This window comes from Borostomias antarcticus, assembly GCF_949987555.1.
Source record: "Borostomias antarcticus genome assembly, chromosome: 11".
NCBI lineage: Eukaryota > Metazoa > Chordata > Actinopteri > Stomiiformes > Stomiidae > Borostomias > Borostomias antarcticus.
The window spans coordinates 21,472,317-21,492,801 of NC_140244.1; the positions used below are offsets into that span (position 1 = coordinate 21,472,317).

Sequence of the window (20,485 nt, forward strand, 5' to 3'; positions counted from 1 at the left end):
CACATTATCTGTGATGTCTAGTTTCGGTGTATGATAGCTGGGGACAACAATCCTGTTTACTAATGCCCCTAACCCCACTGTAAAAAACAATGAATCTAATTAGTTGGCCTTGCTAGCCTTCAATGAGATTGAAACTTCTGTATTTTCTTTTCTCTCTTTAAATCAATGATACAAATATAACTTGCCTTCCACGCACGGTGAAGTCGATCCCATATTGATTACACAGCATTTAGCAGTTTGCCAGCTGTGAGCAATGAGGTATGAGGTCATTTGAATGTGCTTCCCAGGTACATAGTAAATTTGATAGCGTAGGCTTCATTTCCTCTGTCCTACTTCCCTGAAAGAATGCAAACACGCCTCAGTAGGAAGACACTTCATTACTGCAATGCAAACATGACCACAGCACAGGCGGAAGGGGGGAATCCCTCATATATATCAGCACATCACAAACACTGGGATACCCCCCCACAGAGACCTCATGTATATCAGCACATCACAAACACTGGGATACCCCCCCCACAGAGGCCTCATGTAAAGTGCTTGGAGTTCCCCACAGCGCACAGCCAGGCCCTCACTAGCAATCTGAGAATGTTCATGGTCCCTTGCTGTGCTCCTCTGAAAAATGGTGCTGTTGTTATCACTCCTAGCCACTCCTAAATTGGTTCCTCTTGTGAAATTCAAGACATTCCCCTCCTGTTTTAAAGATTTACAGTTCAGTGATTTTTCAGAATGTTGCATGGAATACACTTTCTTAGACTTGGAAGTTCAGTGAAAACCAAGATATCAGGACAAAGACTGATATCTGTACTCCTTGCTACATTATAGTAATATTTCTTCAAGCAGCAATGATCACATGCATAGATACATACAGAGAAGTAGAGTATGAGTATGGTGAGTGAGTGAATTGATAGGGGTGAGGATAAAGAGCTAAAAATGTTGTTTATTGAAAAACATTCACTGAGTGCATCACTAATAAGGATCTTCATTAAGATGGTTTCTGGTCTTGTTTTATGGTCTTTCTTAAGGAGTCACAAAGAAGGAATGTAACTTCACATGCTGGGCTGCCACTATCCCCTACCATAATATAATTTCAAGGCACATAAATGATGGTCTTGTGTTTCAAGGAGATGCAATTCACATTTTGCCCTTTTCAGAAAACCTTGAACGTGTAATTTAGCCAGACAGATGGTGATGACAGATACACATATACACATGGAATGTCAAACAAAGAAACATAAAATGAAACTAAATAAAGAGGCACTCTGTATATCATAATCATAAACATATATCAGTAAGCAGTGCATTTTGGTTCATTTGTTTTAGGGCCCAGGCATGAACTGTGTAGCTAAATATCTCTCAAACTTCCTTCATACAGTTCATACAGAAACTCTCCTTGGACCTGAGATGAGTAGTTCACAGAAACAGAACTAATGATCCAGAACATTCAGTGGTGTCAGTACTTGTTAATCCCAAATATCCGTACTCCATGGAACTGGGGTAGCTTAGGGAGGAGGACACTGAGCAGAGAGCCCGTGTTGATCAGGAAATGTGTGGGGTCGTACTTTGTGTAGAAACTGGCAAGAATATACCTAGAGAAAGGGAAAACAATTTAGTTTAGCCTTGAATTTGAAGCCTTAAAGAATTGACATTTACTGAATGTGGTTCTCAAATCAATATATGTGATATACTGTATCATGTAATGTATAGATATCATTGAGCATAATGTTGGGTTATCAGTGAGCATAATGTTGGGTTCAATAAAATAAAATAAAAACTGAATGCAAGAGCAAGGCAATCTATCACTGTTTCTATCACTGCAATGCTAAAGATCATATGTATATCATGTATAGTTCACATTGTGAGCTGTGAACAAACTTACAGCACTATGGGTGAGATGGTGAGGAATTTGCGTGAAGATGTGAACTGGATGCCATAGTCCATCTGCTCCCAGTGTGTGAGCAGACGAGCTTTTCCCTGGTCTGGTGTCTCAAAGGGAGTGCCTTTCACTGTGTGCAGGAACAAGTACATCACCTGTGGAGGGCAGATCACTCACGGCATTAGGACACAGCTGCCAACTAGCAGCTAAAGTGACAAGCTGGGTCAACCACAAAATATGGCATGATGAACACTGCCTTGATCACAGAGCACCTGACCCCATATCAAACATTAATAATACACAGGTCATTCAAGTAAAAACAAACAAACATACACACCAACACAGGTGTGAGTGAGTGGCGACATGGAACACACAGCACACAAACATGCGTTTTTCAGAGGCCGTTGGTGGAATTTGTCCTCTGCATTTCAACCATCCAGACTGTCCTCCTCCAGGGGCAGCCAGGAACAGTGGGCAGCCCCATCAGTGGTGCCCGGGGACCTAGTCCAAGTGCTCAGTCCAAGTCAGGGACAGGACTGAAGAGCATCTGTTCTTCTGCATTGTTTTTGTTCTTTATGGGGGAATCCTTTGCGAACACAGGGAGCACATGCAAATTCCACACAGAAAGGCCCGGGAGATACCCCACCTGACAACCCTGGGGGAGAACATCCCCAGTGCTGACATCGTGTGCGCTGTAGCTCAGGAGGTAGAGCGGGTTGTCCAATGATAGATGTAGGGTCGGCGGTTCGAAACCGGGCTCCACCTGACAACATGTTGAGGTGTCCTTGGGCAAGTCACCGAACCCCAAACCCCAAATTGCTCCCAATGAGCAGGCTAGCATCTTGCATGGCAGCTGCCACCACTGGTGTATGAATGTATGTGTGAATGGGTGAATGAGAGACCTTCATTGTAAAGCGCTTTGGATAAAAAATATAGGTCTATTTACCATCGTCCCAAGCGGGAGTCGAACCCAGGACCTTCTTGCTAAGTACTGTGCCACCGTGTTACTGTACGTAGAGAGTTAAAATTCACCACAGGTCCCTGCTTGAAATACTGACCTCTGGTTTGACCTGGTCAGGGTGAAGGGAGTGTATGCATAGTTATTAAACAAACAACACCAAATTGGGCTTACCAAATTATGGATAACATTAGTGAGGGTCCATACGAGGGGCACAGTGAAGAACGGGATGCTGAGGAGGACGATATGAAGCACGGTGGTCAGCAAGAGGTAGGCCAGCCAGATACCTCGGCTGTTCATAACCCGCGTGTTGGGGTTAACCTCGCTGTGAGCCACGCCCACATTCATCCTGAAGACAAAAGGAAACGTATATCTTAAAAACTGTGATGAATGCTTTATGTTCCCCAAAATCTGCATGCAGACACAGGCATGCAAGCATGCAAACACACACACAACCACACACACACACACACACACCTGACAACATAAAAACACTGGATAAGTACGTATACAGCCAAACTGTAATAGCTATATGGCCCACGTCTAAGAACACTTTGCTGAGTTAGATTTGTAATGGGAAACTTCACAGCCAGATAGCTGGTTGTTGTACTGTAAGGAAATAGGCCTATAGCAGCTGATGCAACTTCTCTTTGCAAGGAACAAATAGGAATAGGCCTATCTGATTACTTGTTTGACACTTTTTATACCTCTAATGTAGACTTAGTGCTTACATCACTCACAACAGTAGGAGGTGAGGTCATTTGTCAAATATTGTATTTTGACAGGAAGTGCAAAAAACCATAGTTCTGTATATACTAGCTGGGTCATGTCACTTACCACCTAGCCACATTAAATGCTTTTCACATTTTACAATTAGCTTTTCACAGTGACAATTCAGTAACGTGCTTGTTGTGGTTATTCACCGCTGGCTTCGTGGATTTTGAGTTTAGTCCTTTTTGTTTGAAGCAGGCCAAATATGGTTAACTTACAGTGATTCAAAGAGACAGAGGAACCTTTGCCCAAAGGTCTGGAATTTCGTTGGTAGTTTCATGTGATTGTATGTAACTACTTCCTATGATTCCCATTGCAGCATCCCAAACATCGCCCACACACTCAAAAGACCAAGCAAGCTAACGTCGTAGCTATAGCTCGCTAACGAAGTAGCTAGAAAACTAGCTCAACAAGCTAACGTTAGTTGATTCTAGTCGCTGTCGTTTGGCTCGATCAGCTGTAATGTGAAAACGAATACAAACGTTACGAATACGCACGCGGTAGGCTACTACAATAATCACTAATCAAGAAACAAAAACTTTCATCGCTATGGTAGCTAAGTAAATACTTACCTTCTGTGAAACCAGGAAATCCCTATACTTCTAACCCCGCCCCTCCTTGTTTTGGATTGGCTAAGAAACGACACTGGTGAAAACAGTAGGCGAAATCTTCAAAAGGGACTTGCACTGCGCTGCATGATACACAAGTGCCATTCATAAACTACACAATTTAAAATCGAGATAAACATATATAATTACTTCGATTCATAATGATAGTGCAATTTCACTGGTAATATACATATGGGCGCAAAGCTTTCCATGGTAAGCCTACATGCGTCATTAGCTAAGTTGACTTAACTCAATTAGCCTAATTATTCTAATGAGGAGGTTAATTGTCATATTATACGCCCACTCCAAACTTCCTCATTAGCTCATCTATACCAAGTTCCTTTTTTGGAGGGGATGTGGGTAATGATGACATTATGACATAATTTGGCAGTTTGAATTACTGTTAACATTACATAATACTTATTTTAGGGAATCATAATCAGGTATTCACTTCTGTATGATAAGCATACATTGGTATGTAACAAACAGACAAACATCCAGGAAGCTATATCTACCTCCATAACAGGAATGTTTTAGGAAAGCACAGCTTCCCTTCTTGTGTTTGGGCTGGGCTGAGGGGCTTGGGAAATCCAGTTACAATGAATAGAGCTTTCTCAATGGTAACTTGGAGCTTTCTCAATGGTAACTTGTACTATTATTAATACTTATCTTCTTCTTCTTCTTCTTCTTCTTCTCCTTCTTATTATAATTAGTAGTATTACTTATAATAATATTAATTATTATTATATCATCAGATGTGAAATTATCTTCATTACTCATATTTAATGGCATACCCTTTAGCAGATACAGTATAATGCACAGCAAGAAAATGTACTGTACCATCAACCAAAGACTGTCTGATGCTTAATATCTTTAATTTTTTTCAAGAACCATGAACAGAAATAAATACATTTTGTTTATATAAATATCACAACCAAAAACAACCACATAAATACAATTTCAATAAATACATCAATAAATATATTAGTTCAAAATTAATTCCATATATTAGTATCAGACATATAGGCTTAGCTACAAAGGTTGTTGTAATAAATAAGTGATATCATTATCCTTCAGTGATGATTAACATTTTTAGGGACCAATATGATCATACATAGTATGTAGATGTTCATCGACTATAACATGTTAATACTGAAACAGACTACCAGTCTACTTGTTTTGGTTTGGATCGCATGCATGCAGTTCTAGTGACACCCTTCAGTTCCAGTGCCTTCAGTGTGCTGGGCTGGATTACCAGGGGCAAAGACCCGAGCCGCGAGGATGGAGAAGGAGAACAGCCTGCTAATGCTGAAATCGTACAGCTCACTCTGGAGCCAGTCTTGGAGGCATGTCAGGTCAAACTCTGGCTGGGGCACCTATAATGATAAAGTCCCAATGAGGAGCATGTTCTCAGTCTGATTGTTTTGACACTGAGTCCCTTGATTCAGATAATTGTGTTATTTATTGGTCACAGATGCATTGCAGTACAATTTTGATGTTGATGAAAATGGTTATGTAATAGCCTATCAAAATATGACAATGAAGACAATCCTCTAAACAGCTATACAAAATCTGTCAAATGATCATGATAATTTCATACACTTCTCTTTAGCGATGTACTTACCCCCAACTGATACATGAGATCTCCCAATGCACTGCTCACATTATTTGCAGCCTTTGAAAAGGTCTCATTGCAATGGCCAATCATTCTAAAGATAAGGGAGTAATTCTTCAGGGCAGCACCTATCTTCTCGAGACAAGGCTGTGGAGAACCAAGAAAATAATTGATTAGAGCTACTTGTCCAGATATAAGCTATTTGCACATCTATATGAATATACAACTGTATACCATGCTGAGTCATCAGAACAGTTTGGATCATAAATACATTTTGCACAGCTTACCTCTGAATTGGACCTGAGACTTTCAGGATCACATTTGTCCTTGGCCTCCACCATCTCAAATGTGACATTGTCCATGTACAGCTGCAGAACATTGATAAAATGTCAAAGGCTATTCAATTTGTCCAACAAGAATCAACAACCAGCCAACTCAGCATTACACTTTGCCAATACCACCGTTGATGACAAACTTACCGTTAGATTTTTTGTTAGATTTTTTGCTATTTCATTAAGTCTGGTAGCATTTTGTTTTACATTATCCCACTTCACAGCAGACACATTACGCCTGGTATTCACTGTTGGAGCACTGAATGCACTAGTAAAAAGTGCAAAAAGAGCAACAAAAGTTGTGAGCCGCATGTACATGATTGTCTATCTTCTTGATTGCGAGTGTCCTCTGGTATCAGTGTCGCAAGGGAGTCCCTGTTTAATACTGGACATATAGGCTTGGCTTTATAGGCTATGCAACATAGTGAGTCACGCGTTACAAACCATTTGGCGCGTCAGGTGAAGTCAAGGGAGGACTTTCCCAAATACCGGGGCATCCTTCAGGTGAGTTCATCCAACATACACGGCTGGTTTCGCTTTCGCAAATAGATGGCCATACGATAATGAATAATTAATTACATTGACCAACAATCAAATAATTATCTAATTTAGCATATGCTAGGATTACACTTCATGAGAAACGGGAAAAATATGATTTTTTTCAGCAGATATTCTCTTTCCATCTACATTTGAAAATAATCATCTAGACAAAATAACCAGCTTTAGCACTATAGGCTAAAATTCCAGCTCCTTGATTTATTTTAATAAAAAGGCAAAAAAAGAAAAAAATGTTATGTATATGTCAACTGTGAGCCTACATTCAATAACATATTATTGTTATGTTGTTATGTTTCCAAATTGAGAAAACAGTAGGCTATAGGCATAATGCAGTAATGGGAAGACAAACTGCTATAGAAAATACCTATACTAAAAACTGTGAATGTCCAGTATTTTGCTGGGACCATTTGCCAGTAGGCCTACTGTAATATTTCAACAGTCTATAACTGTTAAATTACTGCAAACTAATGTCACAACTCGATGCACATAATATGATAATAGATTGAAAATTTCAGCAGCAGTTCATTCTGTTTTTCATTGCTTCCTATTGCTATCAGAGTAGCCCACAATTTCTGTAGTTCTGTGCTTGCCGAATAAATCCCAATAGTGATCCCTAAAGAATTTCCATTGATGACATAGCATGTTTAATGAATGACTGCTGTTGTTCAATTACTATATCTCTGACAGCTTCCCTAATTAATACCACTGCAGGCAGCCCGGTTTCCTCCTTAGAGAGTTGGCCCAGTTAGTTTCGCACATGTAGGTTGGGAAGTGAGGCATATAACTGTCAGTATGAGTTATTGAGAACGTATCTTCCGCATGGTGAAAGTTAGATTACGATATGTAAACTTTCCATGTGCGTCTTGTCCCTCCTTCAGAGATAATGTCACTATAGTGACATTTTACAGTGAAAAGTACGCAAGTGACCATATCAAATTATGCTTTATAAACAAACATCTATTGTTCTCTGTCAAAAAACATGTTTTTGTTTCAATTTGAATGAGCAGGAAAGATAAAGAAGAAGATATTTTATAATGGCAGACTTAACTATAGTCTATAGCAAGACTACAGGCTACGCATTTTCCATTCACACATGGTAATCATCAGATAGGCCAGCAATTTTATAAGACTACCCAACTTGAATTTAAAAACAGATAGGCCTGTTTTAAATGGGCAATATAATGCTATGACATTATTTGATTATTTAAAATTATAAAAACAAAAAGTGTATTGACTTAACATTACAGTTTAAAAAGGTCTTCTAAAAAGCACAGTGTGGCTCAGTGATTATACCTGGCCAAATTACCTTTTACCAATAGGTAGTTTATCAGTGGAATCATTTCTGCAACGTATCAGAAAATGTTGACCTTTTGAATGTACCCCATTTTACCCGGAAGAAGATCATTGTTATTGTTATGATTGGAGGGATCATAAACATGAACATGAATCCAGTGAAATCAACTACTGCATAACTATTTACAGAATTAACGGATAATAGGTACGTGTAAATTCTGCATTTAATATTTTTCCCGTTTCGAATACAGCTATTTGGAGCGATGGTTTGCTAGCTAGCTAGCTAAGCAAGGTATGGAAGCTACTGTAGCTAGCTAGCGCTTGCTAGCTGGTGACGCTAGCTAACTATCTACACTAGCCTACTGTTAATGGACTTCTGCTCATTATCTACAGCATACATTGACAACTGTTTTAAACAATTAAGCAATTATCCACACCAGCGTGAGCTAATGATTTGTGTAGAGCTAATGTTCGCGAAAATCGTTGAACCTCTTCCCATTGTTCTCAGGTTGGGTGTCCTGTCATGATGAACTTTGAGGGTCTTGACCCAGGAATGGGCGAATACACGCCTGCTCTGCATGGCAGCCTGGAGCCGGGGATGGAGCCATCCATGGATCCGCGGCTAAATCCCAGTTTGCTGCAAGGTGTTGAGCTCGATCCAGACGGCCTGCCTGTGACAGGGCCCGAGTCTGTCCATTTGCTAGAAGGAATGTTCTCTGAGCTGCACAGTGTGGCTGCAGAGGTTGGCATCCCTGTCACTGCTACTCATTTCGACCTGCAAGAGGAAATGCTCTGGATGGGAAATCACAGGGTAAGAGAATGACACAAGGATGGAATGTCATGCGCGATGCAGTTTGGAACAGCTGCAGCTCCTCTTCGTGTGTGTGTGCTAGTAGTACCGCAACATTTCTTCAATGCCATGCAGACTGACCCTCTGACTTGTGATTATAGCCAAACTTCTCACACTTCTTCTCCATAGGGACACGTAAGTTCCTTCTTTGGTCCCACAATGGGACGCTATTCCTCTATCCAGGTGCACTCAACTGATGACATACGCCGCATTCAGAGCATGGAGACAGGTGTGCTGTTTCTCTCCAAGGGGAACCTCAAATGCTTAACCCGGGGTGGCCTAGTACAGTTTGACTACCCGTGAGTAGCACATATGATTAATGCTAACAGATGATGGGGAGTTGTCATGCTGTTTTGATGTCAACACAGTTATTATTCATTCAGTTTACAATTGAACCATAATGATGGCTATTAAAAAAGTTTTAAATGAATCCGAAGAGTAACAATTTATCCTGGAATACTGTTTTTGTGTTTTCAGAATGGAGGAGGGAGCCGATATGCATGATTTGCTGATGACCGACAACAACACATTAATCATGGGTGGACTACAAAACTATGTGCTTGAAATGGACTTGAATACTGTGCAGGAGACTCAGAGGGTGAGATATTGTCAATGTACTCTAGTTCACGACAGCACCACACCATATTTCCATGTGCTATTACCCAGTGTATTTTAATTATCTCGCTGGCCTTCATAGATGAAATGTCATGAATAACGAACAATAACTGACAATAAAATGTTCCTTCTAGTTCACGGTTGAGGAACCAGGGCTGGCTATTATGCGCCAGTCCAATCGTTTCTTTTTCTGTGGGCACACATCTGGAAAGGTAAAGATTACCATCAAGATTGCCGTCCACTGTGACATTACTGCTCTACGGAATAGGTTGCTAAACATCTCAAACCATGTATTTCATCTTGTATCCTCTCAAAAATCAGGTGACCCTTCGTGACGTGCGCTCCTTCCAGTTGGAACATGAGTTTGACGCCTTCTCCGGCAGCCTGTCGGACTTTGACGTCCACGGTAACCTGCTGGCCGCGTGCGGCTTCTCCAGCCGAGGGATGAACGGACTGGCGTGTGACCGTTTCCTGATGGTGTACGACCTCCGTATGATGCGTGCCGTGACTCCGCTTCAGGTGCACGTGGATCCCCTCTTCCTGCGTTTCATTCCCACATACACATCGCGCCTGGCCATCATCTCACAGACAGGTAACAGACAGGGAATATTTGGTGTTTCATTATTTTGATTCCTATGATTTGCTCTTTATCATCCAATTTAAAGCGTAGGTGGGGATTGTTAATGAGAAAATTCTGGAAAACTGTATTGGATCACCTGCTATATGATTGATACCTGGAATGAGTGACCTTCTCTTCACTCACCAGGTCAGTGTCAGTTCTGTGAGCCGACAGGGCTTGCCAACCTGGCCGACGTCTTTCACGTGAACACCGTGGGCCAGCTAGTCATGAGCTTTGACGTGTCGTCCAGCAAGCAGGCCTTAGCCTTCGGGGACTCTGGGGGAGGTGTGCATCTGTGGTCCGATGCCCCAGAGGTGTCCTTCAACAGCTACTCCAGGGAGACAGAGTTTGCCCTGCCCTGCCTGGTGGACTCCTTGCCTCAGCTTGACTGGAGCCATGACCTGCTGCCCTTGTCTCTCATCCCCACACCCCTGACCAGCACAGAGCCACTGCTGTCTGACTGGCCTGCCGCATTGGCCAGTCCCAGCCCAAGGTACCTCAATGTCTTCCAGACTGACTGCCTCAGAAATCAATATTCTCTGGATTATTATGTGGAATATTGTCTTGCGGCAAAATTGATTTGTACACACATACATACAAATATATTCTCTCCAATTGTCCTTTAGGCGAGCACCCCCTGTGGACCCAGAGATTCTGCGTACAATAAAAACCGTGGGGTTTATTGGTTATGCTGCTAATCCTCGCACCCGTCCCCGGAACCAGGCATGTCAATTATCTACAGCTAAAAAAAAAAATTAAGTCTTGGCAATTTCACGCAGGAAAGGTTGTCCATTCTCTTGTGTTCTTTACCCAATGCCGGGTTCCCTCTATTTCAGGTTCCCTACAAGATTAAAGAGGTGGAACTGGACTATGATAATTACAACCAGGTTCCTGAGTCTCCTATAGGTCGTGATGAAGAACCTCACCTCTACATGGTGCCCAAGAAGTTCAGGAAGGTTTGTCTTAGCTTATTACAGGAAGGGGTGTCTTAGCTTATTACACATAATTAGTCTGGAATAAAACACTACTAAACATGGGCATAGGGGCGGAGCCAGGGCCTACCTTTCAAACCCAGCTGCATTGTCATCGGGAGCGTATAGTTGGGACTAAATGAAGAACTGACCCACCCCATTAAAGAAGAAAACTGTAGCTAGCCAACAAAGTGAGTTAAGAAAGTCCAAGTACCCTAAATCTCACTTTATGTGCCAAATATGTTGACAGCTCACACGAATGCAGGAGTCATTAGAAAAGACCAAAGCTGTGGTCAGTGACCAATTAGAGGCCAAATCAGCCACCAAGCACTGCCCGCTATCTGCATGGGCCAGTCATTCTTGCGTGCATAAAATACAATAGTCTTTTCATTGGTGTCCACGAATATCGAGATTTTTTCAAGAAGTTTTCGGCACAATGAGAAGAGAGAACTTCTGGGTACTCCGATTACATAATTCTTAACCTGAACTTACTTAATGCAGTGACGTTTGGTAGAGTGAATAGTAATGAGAAGTTATTGCCTGAATATATGTTAATATCTGTATCCATCAGGTCACCATCAAATACTCCAAACTTGGGCTGGAAGACTTTGACTTCAAACATTACAACAGAACCCTGTTTGCTGGCTTGGAGCCTCACATCCCCAATGCCTACTGCAACTGCATGATCCAGGTGAGAGTTGAAAATTGAGCTCATTTAGATGGTTGTTCACGATTTGTTTCCATACATTATGTTGGTTGTTATAGAAGCAAGAGGGTTTTCATATCTGTCACCTCTCTGTCAGGTGTTGTATTTCCTGGAGCCGATTCGCTGCCTGGTCCAGAATCACCTGTGCCAGAAGGAGTTCTGTCTGGCCTGTGAGCTTGGCTTCCTCTTCCACATGCTGGACCTGTCCCGAGGTGACCCCTGTCAGGTAGCCAATCACAACTAAGCATTCAACTCCATGGTATAGATAGATGGAGAATGTGAATCCAGACAGGTATACATAAAATGCATTATACAGTATGACAATAACAAAACAGTTTTTTTTAACCAGCTTACTACGTTGCCACCTCCGCCCTCTCTCCCAGGCCAGTAACTTCCTCCGAGCCTTCCGCACCATCCCGGAGGCATCTGCCCTGGGCCTGATCATGGCCGACTCGGACGAGCAGACGGGGAAGGCCAGACTGGGCCGTCTGATCCAGAGCTGGAACCGTTTCATCCTCACCCAGCTGCACCAGGAGACCCAGGAGCAGGAGGGCCCACAGGCCTACAGAGGGGCCAGCAGCAGGTCAGAGCCCAGCAGTTTGAAACCAAACACTTAACATGAAGATACACAGTTCATTTTTAGTGCCAAGTCTTTCCAGCAATAATTGAATTGTTGAATATGAAGTAAGCCCATATATCCAAACACATAACATGCAACAAATGTGATGGCTGTCTGATTGTTATTTTGATTGTGAGTCTCTGGCCTGATAACTGAGTTGTTCTGGTTCTGTTTGTGCTGCAGTGCTCTGGGCTCCTCAGGCGAGTCTGTGATTGGGCGCCTGTTTGGGTGTGAGGTTGAGAACAGCAGCCTGTGTCGCTGCGGCAAGGAGACGGTGCGTTCCTCCCTAACTCTGCTCTTCACCATGCACTACCCAGAGCACAGTTCGCTCGGTGAGTTCTTCACTAATGGCGAGTGCTACCGCAGAATTTAGCCACTTACTGTTGATAGAGTGTATTGATACAGTGACATTAATTGGATCTGGCTAGTGACCTGAAAAGAGCAAACTTTCAGTAATGTATTTGTTGGTCACATTGTCTATTGATTTCCAATGTGTATTCTTGTCAGATAAGACCATCAAGGAGTATGACTTTGGTGAGATCCTGAAGAAGAGCATATGTCTGGAGCAGAGCACTCAGGCGTGGTGCGAGAACTGTGAGAAGTACCAGCCCACAGTCAGTAACCCCTCAACCCTACCGTCGGTTCAAATAAATCTGACTTCAGAGTGAATCCGTTCTGCTAGGAGTTTTGTCTCTCTGTGTCTTCATGTACACTAGGTGCAGACCCGGAACATCCGCTGTCTCCCAGATGTACTGGTCATTAACTGTGAGGTGAACAGCGTGAAGGAGGCGGAGTTCTGGAGGGCTCAGGCAGAGGTGAGTCCGAGAGGCCATACTTTGTGTGTTCACTCACATAACAGCAAATGTTAACGTGTATCTTAAATGTCATATTTTCCTTTGTTATTGTTTTATTGTCAATATTGGTCATATACAGCACTGTGGAGTAGAAGTGCTAATCAGCCTATTCCCGATGTTCTTTCCACAGTATGCTTTCAACAAGGCCATGGAAAAAGAGGCCAATGAGCCTCCTAAGCCCAAAGAACCACCTCCCATTCCAACTGAGTGGTGCTTAGAGTAAGGACGACCTTTATATCACCTACACAGCAGCCTCATTTAAACCCCTTCAACACCATATCATATATTCAATAGGTGAAACTGTTGATGCGGAGGCTTGTTGGAAACTTATTTTTAATTATTTAATTTTATTGTTGCACGGCGACAGCCGAAGCGGGGGGGTCTTTAGTTTGGCCAGTGAGTGGGTGGGTGGGTGAGTGAGTGAGTGAGTGAGTGAGTGAGTGAGTGAGTGAGTGGGTGGGTGGGTGGGTGGGTGGGTGGGTGGGTGGTAGGTAGGTAGTACCTATCGATAGGTAGGTAGTACCAGAACCCACCACATAGGGGCTGCCTTTCTCATTATAGTCTCAGACATGTTTACTCGGGAAACCATGTACTTTCTACATCCGCAGAGAGTGGAACTTGATGTGTTTAGTTGCGCTAGATATGTCTGTATTTCAACATTCATTATAGCACTTTTGACCATACAGGTGCATGGACTTGTTTAACAACTAGCGAATGTGCGTCTAAGGGTCACGCCTCTCGATTCCAGATTGCTGGCATGCTGTATAAAATCACACATTATGCCGTCTTTCTTTGGTTCATTATAAACAAACAAAGCCAGAAAATGGAGGGGTCTTCTATATGGCAATATGGTGGGATCTTTGTATTAAAACACCTAGTGAGAGGCAGAGGGCTTGATACCACAAGGGAACATGCATAATGTTTACATGTGTACAGTACTTGTTTCTTTTAAATCTGTTCTCATTGTGTTTACATGATATATGATTTTAACCATTTATTTTTATATAAAGCACTGTGCTACATTGGTTTGTATGAATGGTGCTATAGAAATACAATAACATTGACATGGACACTATGACCCTCTTCTGTATCAGGGAGGAGTTATGCAATGTGGCAGGTTTGACCTTTGACACAAGAGCGGAGGACTTGCGGCATGTGTGGATCCCCCTTACTCTGAAGATGTCCATCAGCAAAAGCCAGGGACTGGAGGTCAGCAGCTGGCCAGAAGGCGAGGAGGTGAGAGAGGATCTAAAACTGCACTTGGACAGGGCTCCAGAGTGCCACCGTTGCATTCAACAGAGAAATGGCTGCCAATGGGACCAAATTATAACACTGCCGTTTGACCAAGTCATAGTTTTCCCATTTGGAGGAGGAAAAAAGAAAGAAAGGAAAATCTGAATATTACCAGCTACACCTCCGCAACACTTCATAGGACCAATGAAAATTTGACATTGGACAGAAATGGCCGCAAATGCTACCAAAGGAGGTGTAGCTGGTCAGATTCACACTTTTCTTTATTTTTGTCACCCTCCAAATGTGAAATCCATGACGTGGCCAAATGGCAGTGTTGTGATTTGTGCATCCTGCTATAACTACCATTTATCATTATGTCTACCATCCTGTTATGTTGCCCTGTGCTTATTTTATTCGCTACCTGTTTTACCCGCCAGTAAGCTTTTATGGTTGTGCCAGGTCTGACTGCATGAGAATTTTGTCGTTTATGAAGAAATCACACCCAGGTGGTGAAGTAAGCAGGTTTATGAGAAATCTATACTGTCCTCTGCTGGTCTGCAATGGTATTAAATCTCATGCGACAAACGGACAAACATGTATGAGCAATCTCTACTGCCCTCTGCTGGTCTCGACACATGGACACACATGGACACTTGTCATGGCTGCACTGCTTTAAAACCTAATTTGACTTTCCAAGTAGCTTATTTTCTCAAAAAGTATCCTTTATTGGCAAAATGTTGGTGCCACCAAATAATGTGCTGCACTACCTGAAAAAGTTGGTGCAACCAGAGCCACTAATTAGTCGGGAGCCCTGCTGGAGGACTTGCTTGTAGGGCTGCACAATTAATCGTGAATTAATCGAAATCGCGATTATGACCTCCGCGATTAACTAATCGCAAAAGGCCGCAATTAATGTGATTAATAATTTTGCTTTGAATTGAGTGTGCTAGGACACAGACGAATGACAGGCGCCTATGCTTCTGACCAATCACATGCGTTCCCGCTGAGTGCGCTGTGCGCAGCAATTTCACTGAGAAGACAGACAGCAGTAGTGTCACAAGCGTACCCGCAGAGTAGTGAAAAAATTAGCGAAAACAAGGTCAGTGAGTTAGTAGCAAGAAAGGGATCAACGTCCGTGATTTGGGAGCATTTTGGTTAATATATATTAATATTATATATTAAATATTAATCGCAATTATTAATCGCAATTACCATTTTGAAGCAAATAATCGCAATTATTATGTTTTGTCATAATCGTGCAGCCCTACTTGCTTGGTAGACATGCTGAAGCCTGTCCATGTTTCAGCTGAGCTCTGCTGAGGAGGCCGAGGGGGCTTCTCTCTACGACCTGGTGGTCACTGTGCCCCACATCCTGGACGCTCGCACTGGCGGCAACTTAGTAGCACACATCAAAGTAGGAGAGACCTACCATCAGAGAAAAGAGGTGAGTGGATTAGACTGAAGTGAAACCAGACGTTTGTTGAGACTAGAGGTACATTTCTTAGTCAATGAGGAGATCAAAAGACATCTGCAAAAAAAACATTGTCAACTGTATAAGCTGTATATGGAAACAAAAGATCAAGATTCCTTTATTTGATCAAAGATTAAGATCGAGATTCATTCTACAGTGTAAAAATGTTTGAATACTGGTTCATGGCCTTTTTTCTTCGCCCTTAGGGGGTAACGCACCAGCAGTGGTACCTATTCAATGATTTCCTGATCGAACCGATTGACAAGGTGAAACCTCACCTCATCCATCCTTGAAAACGGTTTGGTAGATGATTTTAACCACAGCAGTGGCAATTTTATAGAATTCGAGAGATGGTGATGAAGTGAGTTTGCATTCCTGTTGTGTGTTTCAGGCTGAAGCAGCTCAGTTCGATGTGAACTGGAAAGTGCCAGCCATCCTCTACTACGCCAAGAGGAACTACCATTCCAGATATGACCTCCGCAGTACGTTACAGCTCATATAAATGAGACCCGGAGTTCCTTTCAGTGGGATTTAGTGGTCAGGAAAAACTTGTCCAAATGTAACCTATATCTCAAACCTAGGCCTGACGCTTGTCTCCCACAGTTAAGAACCCCATCGAAGCCAGTGTGCTGCTGACGGAGGCTTCGTTGGCACGGAAACAGAGGAAGAGCCACGCTACCTTCATCCCTCTCATGGTCAGTGAGATGCCCCAGGTTGGAGACCTGGTGGGACTGGATGCCGAGTTTGTCACACTCAACCAGGTCAGTCTGGTATTATATACATTATAGTATATAGTTATATACACTGTAAGTGAATCTACTGTAGCTTGATCACTGGATTACCAGTATTGATATGCCAGGTTGACAATGTCTACATTAAGAAATTTCCCTGCGTTATATATCTATGATCATCTTATGCTCCCCTAAACGTAAAGTATTTAGTGTTGGGAAAGAATGCAAAACTGACTGTAAAACCCTTGTGTCCATGGGGGGGTGATCAACAATGATCAGCAACAGTAATGCAATAGGCACTCTGCTTGGAGAGTTGCTGTTGAAAAGCCTCTCCCATTGACCTACGGTGTGCGCTTGTGTGTGGGCCTGTAGGAGGAGGCGGAGCTACGCAGCGATGGCACCAAGTCCACCATCAAGCCGAGCCAGATGTCTGTGGCCAGGATCACATGTGTGCGTGGTCAGGGTCCCAACGAAGGGGTACCCTTCATCGACGACTACATCTCCACCCAGGAGCAGGTGATGCGCCTCATTCTCAGTTGCCATCACATTCTGTTGTGCAACACACCAATACGTATGGTCTTTAATGTAGCTCCTGTGTCTCACATGCCGGACTGTTGTGCTTGTACAGGTAGTGGACTATCTGACGCAGTATTCAGGCATCAAACCAGGGGACCTGGACGCTAAGATTTCCTCCAAGCACCTGACCACTCTGAAGTCGACGTACCTGAAGCTGCGTTTCCTCATTGACACGGGAGTGCGCTTCGTGGGCCATGGCTTACAGAAGGATTTCCGCGTCATCAATTTACTGGTGAGTTTGACTAATACATTCATCTGACCGACATAAAAGCCTACAGGCAGAACTGAAACAGTTGGACTTTTGCTTCTTTCCTCCCCCTGACCAGTAGGGTTAGTAAACGTGGAGGGAGCCTGCTCGGTTTACAGGAAGTGTACAGTGTTTACACAGTGAGAACTGATCTGTTTTATTACGTAATTTGTTCAGGTGCTGAAAGATCAGGTGGTTGACACTGTGTACCTGTTCCACATGCCCAGAAAGAGGATGATCTCCCTGCGTTTCCTGGCCTGGTACTTCCTGGGTAAGAGCTGGTACTTCTCACCTATTGTCTACCTTTTTGTCCTGGAAGCCGGTTGTAAATAAATAATACAGCGATTTTTAAATGACTTGTAAAACCACCCTGATGGTTGGTTGATGATGACCATAGTGAAATAGGAGCACCAAAGCTGCTTTATTACCTCCGCCCCAGCGACAGCGCAGGGCGAGAGGTAATGTTTTCGGTGGCGTACGTGTGTGTGTGTGTGTTTGTCTGTTAGCAGGATTACACAAAAAAACTACTGGACTACTTTTCACGAAACATGGTGGAAGGGTGTAGCAAGGTCCAACTTAGAGCCCATTACATTTTGGAGCACCTTCGAAAATGGATCAGGTCCATGGGCCGCCCAAACATGGCTGGCCATTCAGGGGTGTAGCATGGACCAACTTATAACCTCTTAAATTTTGGAGTGGATCCGAATCGATTAGAATGAAGCCAGCTTCCTGTGTGGGGGTGCTAGAGACAGCACTCCAGTCATTTTTAGGACTAGGATTACCCCAAAACTTCCAGACTGCTTTTCATGAAACTTGGTGGAGGATTTAGAACCCATTCAATTTTGGCATGCACAGAGCCACGAAATGCTCTTTGGGCACCATTTCTTGTTGATCATTACTCTTGAGCTGTCCTGGCTAGTTTCCTGATACACTTCCTGGTCCTTGCCTCCAGACCTCAACATCCAGGGTGAGACTCATGACAGTATTGAGGATGCTCGAACAGCCCTGCAGCTCTACAGGAAGTACCTGGAGCTAAGTTGTGGAGGTGGGAACGATGACGTACGGAAGGTGCTGAAGGGACTCTACGAGAAGGGCCGCAAGCTGGACTGGAAAGTCCCTGACTGCGACACAGGAGATGGTCAAGGTAGCCCAAAAAGTACGACGATGACATTACATTAGATGTAATGTGAATGGGTTGTAGATACAAGTGTTTGTGGAGCTCCGTAAGCAAGGTACTCACATTGGTGATCTCAGTGAACTCTGTTTCTCCGCAGGTAACACTGTCTTTCCCTCTGTGATGGGGCTGTGAGCAGTGATTCAAGGGATCAAGACATTCAACCAGTTTAATTTCACCTGGAGGTCATTCAGCCATTTCTTTGGCTTTTTTTTTCTGAACGTGGACTGGTTAGCCAGTAATCACAGTTATGGAATCTTTTTCACATGTGATCGTCTTGCATGCCTGTACAGTATCTGCTTCCCAGAGGAGCCTCTCACGTGATATCCATTTGTATTTTGAGATTTTTTTGTGCTTTTTTATAATGATGTTTTATGATCTCTGTAATAAAAGTGATTAAATGGAGGATTTGTTTCAGATAATGTTCATGTCAGTCCTGCCAGTAATGTTTCATAGAATATATTGTACAAAATTGCAGCAGAGAAATATTGAACACATTCACGTTTTGGCAAAGCAAGCCCTTGATAATCAACACAATTATAACCGCATAATAATACACACAATTATAACCGCATAATAAGAGCACATTCCTACAATGTGCAGCTCTTCAAAGCTTTTTTTTCTTTGTTTTCTTGCTATTATTTAAGTTGACGACTACAAGAGTTCACTACATTTTCAGTAACTTGCCGCGATTTGCTTTTCTTTCTTGATGTCACCAATGGTTGCTCGACCTTTATGTCAACAGCTGTCAGTTTCTCCAGCACTGTTTCCACAATACCCTCTCCTGTTGGAAAACAGCTTTCCATAGAAGTCTACATTTTCCTCCATCCTCTTCCCGCCAGTGGAGATCGGTTTACCACCTCCTGTGGTCATTTTACGAGGGCTTGCTCACTCCTTCTGTGAGAGGCTGGCCTTCATGCAGTAACACTCCACCGGAACGTCTTCCATATCACCTCATCTGGGCCCATAACTAGACGACTCTTCTATGCCGTGGAAGGCAGTGCAATCAAACACAACATAGCCTACTCTTAGGCGTGCGCCCCCCCCCAGAGTCATCTAGGGTTGCCTTTCACACTCACGAAGTCACTATTTACTCCACACGGGTGGAATCGGTCACAAACATTCATAACTCGCTCAAGCACTATCTCTATACCGGTGGAGTTTCTCACAATCATTCATAACCCGCGTGAGTTTCACTCCTTTTGGGTCTCTCAGTCTGGCGACGCTTTGGTGGTGGCTGCTCAGAGCCCTGAAAAACGGGGAGGGGGGGGGGGGGGGTCATGATGGATCCCCTGACGAGGACCAAGCGGAGGTCTGGACTGTCCTGATTAGGGGGCTGCTCATGGCTCAGGGTCAATGTCAACTTTATTTATATAGCACATTTAAAACCAGTGGTTTGCCAAAGTGCTTTCCAGTAAAAACAATAAAACACAATACAAAACACAATAGGGTGGCAGGAGAGGACTGTGTAAAACGAGGAGGGGATCCCGTGGGACGAGGGGTGAACTGAGCAGAGCCGGGACGCAGAGTAGGTTTGCAGCTGCTCACACTTCTGGGCCTCCTTGCCATGGGTGATGGCCCAACGGGAGTCCACGGCGGAGTGTTGATTCAATTGCTAGTAGCCTACTGCCTTTAAACGGCAAAGTTTGGGAGAGCTACTACCGGAGCAAGACACGCCGACTATGGTCAGTATGGAGGAACTGGAGAGTCTTGCATTAGGCTCAAGTTCGGGTCCTTCTGTGTACTGTATATTTAGCAACTCTCCCGCCTCTCCTCCATTTCACTTGGCTGTGTTCCGTATTACTTTA

The 20,485-nt window shown here is 43.3% G+C and overlaps 2 protein-coding genes across 3 annotated transcripts; one reads left to right on the forward strand and one right to left on the reverse strand.

Moving 5' to 3' along the window:
* Positions 1-457: 457 nt before the first annotated feature.
* On the reverse strand, positions 458-4,198 carry ormdl2 (ORMDL sphingolipid biosynthesis regulator 2). 2 transcript variants are annotated; one of them, XM_084445497.1, is made up of 4 exons: positions 4,178-4,198; positions 3,009-3,183; positions 1,880-2,031; positions 458-1,589 (listed from the first exon to the last, which is right to left on the reverse strand). In XM_084445497.1, the coding sequence occupies exons 2-4, from the start codon at positions 3,180-3,182 to the stop codon at positions 1,454-1,456; spliced, it is 462 nt and encodes a 153-aa protein (XP_084301623.1). In that variant the 5' UTR covers position 3,183; positions 4,178-4,198; the 3' UTR covers positions 458-1,453. The 2 variants fall into 2 exon arrangements, with proteins under 2 accessions (XP_084301623.1, XP_084301622.1); XM_084445496.1 differs by lacking the exon at positions 4,178-4,198 and adding an exon at positions 3,824-4,135.
* Positions 4,199-8,133: 3,935 nt separating this feature from the next.
* pan2 (poly(A) specific ribonuclease subunit PAN2) lies at positions 8,134-19,000 on the forward strand. Its single transcript, XM_084445499.1, has 26 exons — positions 8,134-8,216; positions 8,520-8,822; positions 8,991-9,160; positions 9,339-9,459; positions 9,611-9,688; positions 9,798-10,068; positions 10,243-10,588; positions 10,722-10,818; positions 10,932-11,051; positions 11,638-11,757; positions 11,870-11,998; positions 12,156-12,355; positions 12,575-12,723; positions 12,899-13,005; positions 13,108-13,206; positions 13,376-13,464; positions 14,340-14,481; positions 15,785-15,922; positions 16,156-16,215; positions 16,341-16,431; positions 16,553-16,710; positions 17,053-17,196; positions 17,309-17,488; positions 17,681-17,774; positions 18,456-18,659; positions 18,778-19,000. The coding sequence occupies exons 2-26, from the start codon at positions 8,535-8,537 to the stop codon at positions 18,810-18,812; spliced, it is 3,630 nt and encodes a 1,209-aa protein (XP_084301625.1). The 5' UTR covers positions 8,134-8,216; positions 8,520-8,534; the 3' UTR covers positions 18,813-19,000.
* The last annotated feature ends 1,485 nt before the right edge of the window (positions 19,001-20,485 follow it).